At 28.8% G+C, this 4,648-nt stretch overlaps 1 protein-coding gene across 1 annotated transcript; it reads left to right on the plus strand.

Annotated features, from left to right (window-relative positions):
* Positions 1-2,240: 2,240 nt before the first annotated feature.
* On the plus strand, positions 2,241-2,958 carry LOC149175456 (uncharacterized). Its single transcript, XM_089422845.1, has 2 exons — positions 2,241-2,410; positions 2,554-2,958. The coding sequence occupies exons 1-2, from the start codon at positions 2,334-2,336 to the stop codon at positions 2,810-2,812; spliced, it is 336 nt and encodes a 111-aa protein (XP_089278971.1). The 5' UTR covers positions 2,241-2,333; the 3' UTR covers positions 2,813-2,958.
* Positions 2,959-4,648: the final 1,690 nt, after the last annotated feature.

The raw sequence follows: 4,648 nt of genomic DNA on the forward strand, positions 1-4,648 counted from the left end.
GGTCCTTCTGATATCGGGTTCTGAAATGATCGGCTACAGAATTTTCATCCCTCCCTTTTGATATCAGCCTCTAGATTTCGGCCCTACCATTTGATTTCAGCTCCTGATTAAATATTAGCCTTCCTCCTCATTTCCCTTTAACATATTTAAATAGCACATGTCCTTCTCTGTACCAGGGATAAAATAGGATCATTTGACATAATCTCAAGAGGATATGATTGGTGACAACACTCACTAAAAAATCTATGCAAAAAAATTTCTTATTGGCCAAAACATCAAGAAATTGTGAAGAAATCATTGCTAAAACATAAAAAAGGGCATGCCCTTTATTTCAAATTTGGAAGCTTTAGTGCACATTGCTATGAATATTTTCACACATACAATTCACATTAAATGCCTCTTTCCTTATAGTGAAAATGTCAATATTTGGTTACTTTCATGCCACACATCCTCTCCACTCTTTCATAGTGATGATAGAAATAACTTATTTCTAGAGAATATAATTCAACAATAATCATTTGAAGAATAAGATGTAACTTGCTAATCTTTACACCATTCTTGTAAAATCTAGTTAATATTTTTAATAAAATATATTTCAACAAAAACCATTTAAAACATAAAATGTGCTTTGCATTAATCCTATACATCTACAAACTAATTTAAATCATACCTTTAAACTCTAGTTAATATCTTTGGATATGTTCCTAACCATTTATTTTAACATGAATAATCAATCACCTACCTTTAAATGCCTAAGGTGTGCGATAAACAATTATTCTATGATTGAGAGTCCTATAGAATCATTTAATCACTTAAACAATGAGGACATTATATCTTAGTTAAGGGGGTTATAAAAAAAATGGATGCCCTATGTACATTAAATTTCCTATTTTATGGGGAAACAGAAGCATGAAAGTTCTACGAGCTTAATATTGTTTACTACTTAATACCTATATATTGTTTACTACTTAATATTTACATACTTATGAAGTTTGTATGCACATTTTTTCACCTTTATTTATAATTTTCACACAACATTTAATAATTTTTGAGTAGTCATTTATTTTTTGTTTTACAAAATATATGTTTTTATTAAAAATGGAGAAACTTGAACTTCAAAGCATCTACCATCAGTATGATATAATTATGTTTTTCTATTAATAAGTTTTATGAAATACAACCATATTAGCTTTTCAACAATATTAACATATAATTAAACATTTCTTTACTAACTTCTAAATCCCAACACCATGTATCATAACAATGATCCCTTTGCTTTTTTCTTTAATTGATTTTAAAAATAAAAATTATATTATATTTTAACTAATTTTTTTCTTTAATTAATTTTAAAAATAAAAATTATATTATCTTTTAAGAAAATTAACACATAATGTAATATTTATTCACTAACATACAAATCTTTCACAAAAATTTTAAATTCACTTTCAACTAATAAACTTCTTAAAAAAATAAGAAACACAATTAATTTAAAATCCTTCACAAAAAATTTAAATTCACTTTCAACCAATAAACTTCTTAAAAAAAACTAACAGACACGATTACTTTAATTTCATACACTGAATTGTACACCTCCACCGTTTTTTTAAATAAAACTTCTAAAAACCCTTTTCGAAAGTAAGCCATACCGAGTAGGCATCTCTTTATATATTTTAAATTAATTTATTTTCTAATGACGTCTGTTCTCAGGGGATTTCCAAACAATTTGTTCACACAAGATATTATAACATCCCAATGGGAGGATATATTCTCCATCAACTATGGAAACACTTTGCTTTTAAGGGATACAATTTAGATTTTTTCGGGATAAAATTCTGTGTTTATATAAATAAAAAGGCATTAGTTTACAGACGTACATTTCTTGTTTCACACTCAAATGGTTATGCAACGTCACTTAGAAACTCTGATGTCGCGTCAGGAATGGTGATGAGAACGGGATTATATCAGTAAAGGTGCGGAAAGAGGTAGGAAAACTAAAAAGCACTTATACCCACATACCAAGGATTAGGAGTGGAAACCGAAATTAATCATGTTCTGAAACAAAATGCTGATCTAGTTCTTCTAAATGTGAAAAGGCAAGAAAAAAAGAAAGAATAATAACGTGGAGTAGCCAAGTCGATTGGGAATAAGTAACTAGTGGATGCAATGGCATCCATGGCAGGGAAACATATTTTAAAAAGCGGGTGTGTGAGGCAAAGGCGGTCTCACAGCGAGCGAGGAACACTCTCTGCTTCTAACGACAAATACAGAGATTGGTTTTCGCTTCGCTGCTTGCTTGCGTTAAAAGTTACATTTAAATTTTGCTTGGTTTCACCATGGCAAAGTTTCTGCCTGCGAATAAGTTATGTTCTCTCAGATCTCTGTCAAGCGACCTTGGCGGGCCTCACGTTCGGTATGCACTTTGAGATTCTCTAACATTTAATTTCAAGATTTGCAGTATGCGTATGTTGCAGAGGTTAGGTTTTTTTAATGCATGCCATACAGAAAGTACCAGAAAATATCAAGATTTTATTTTCTTCGTCTTCTTTTATGCAGGAAACATACTAGTTACGCAACGCCAGTGGGCGGGGAGGCGAGTTCGTTGGCCGCTGGTAGTAGCGATGGAGTGATACCGCAAGTGGCGTCGCATCATGTGTCTAAATCAGCAGACGGAAAAGAAAATGCGCAAGAGAATAAAAAGGCTTTCTGGATGAGGAACCCGGCCACCGGCGACTGGATTCCGGAGGATCACTTCGGTGACATCGACATTGCAGAACTCAGAGAGAAGCTCCTTTCCTCCGGAAGTAAAAGATAGATGCAATATATAATGCAAAATGCAATAGAATGATGGATATGCTCTGTAACTGCAGAACAGTTGATGGATATGCTCTCTAACTAACTGCAGAACAGCAGTTCTTTAATGGGAATGAAAAAAATTCAAAATTAAGAAGTTTTAGTTTATCTGTGGTATGTGTCAAAAGGTACTGTCTATGGTAGAGATGTTGTAATGAAATGTTTAATATTTTGATTAGGTCAAATTACATAAAAAATCCGTTTTAACTATAGATCTACCAAGTGTCTAGAGAGATCAAATTTCAAACTTGAAAAAAAAATTACACATGAAAAGATTTATTCTTTTTTAATGCTTGGTAAATATGCAATTAAGATAGATCTATAATGGTAAATTTTCACTATTTAAATTGTATTTTTTAATATTTTATCATTATGAATATTTTATATTAAAAATTGAAGAAGTTACGCATTTTCCTCTTATTAAAAAATTACTATATTATTTTACTTTTAATTACTTTTTTGGGAACCTTGAAATATTTTACTAAAGTAAACATTAATACACACATATATAGAGGGGGAGAGAGAAAAAATATATTAGTTAATATAAATATTCAAATAGTTTATTTAAGTTCTATATTGAGATATTTATAATATTTCTTTTTTATTACTTTATGTCTTTAAAGTTATATAATTTATGATAGACATCGAAATATTTTATTTATTACTTGAAGAATCAAATTCAAATATCAAAAAACCAAGTAGAATGAAAGTGAAATATCAGTAACTAAGTTAATTGTTGTGTTAATCGATTTTTAATTGTTTATTTGTATGGCTATTTAATTTTTGTTTTTGTTTTGGCCCACATTATGAAAAAATATTTTTATTATTTTTTGAGGATGTGACATACTTACATATGTCTCTCATGCTATATTGTAGAATGAGCCACTGGGCTCAAAAATAATAAAAAATCTAACTTATCCTAATGCAAGCATTTTAACATGGAAAAATAAAATAACAAAAAAACATAACCCTAAAAAAATAAAATAATAATAAAAATAAAAAATTGACCCATGGTACTGAGAACACATTGTATTAATCCATGGTATTCATGTGGAATGTAACATATTTAAGCGGAGAAATAAAAATAAAAAACAAATATAAAAAAATAATTTAAATAAAAAATTTAATATAAAGTAATGTAAACATTTTAACTTGATTAAAAAAAAAACTATAAAAATAAAAATAAAAATTAGGGTAAAAAGATAAAATCTCTTGATATATAAGCCTCTTTTAAATTAAAAAGAGATTAGATCCCCTTAAGCATTGGATGGATCTAGACTGACTTAATTTCATGATTTGATCCCTCTCTAAACTTGATGGAACTAAACTGATTTAATCTCATCTATCTATATTACATATTATATTTATTATAAATTGAGAGACTATAAACTTTTATACAATATTTTATTGAGAAAGACTATAAACATTTATACTATACTTTATTCCAAATTATTTAAGAATTTATTATAAAGTTCTATTCGATAAAAAAAATTGATATTAAAAAATAATAAAAAAAACATATTACCATATAGAAGGAAAAGCTATATGACATTTTGCACACACATAACGAAGTTTTCAAAAAATAGTAAATAAAAAAACGCGTATCATTGAGAAAATGCAATGACTTGGAAAAAGTTGAGGTGCGTAAGGGATGTGATATTATTAGGTAAATGCATTGAATTGCAAAAAGGTGACAGGTGAAAAGGGTGATATTCCCCGAAAAAGATTGGAAAATTTGAATGGTAAGCTCATTATATTCCTTTGTTTCACAGCTTCAATACTTCAACCGGGGAACTTA

Source organism: Pinus tabuliformis, chromosome 4_1 (genome assembly GCF_031772625.1).
Source record: "Pinus tabuliformis cultivar Carrire ecotype Pingquan chromosome 4_1, CPIR1, whole genome shotgun sequence".
Lineage (NCBI taxonomy): Eukaryota > Viridiplantae > Streptophyta > Pinopsida > Pinales > Pinaceae > Pinus > Pinus tabuliformis.

Coding starts and splice junctions, on each gene's coding strand:
- LOC149175456 (XM_089422845.1), top strand. CDS start 2,334: ATGGCAAAGTTTCTGCCTGCGAATAAGTTATGTTCTCTCAGATCTCTG. Junction 2,411..2,553: donor CTTGGCGGGCCTCACGTTCG/GTATGCACTTTG, acceptor TCTTTTATGCAG/GAAACATACTAGTTACGCAA.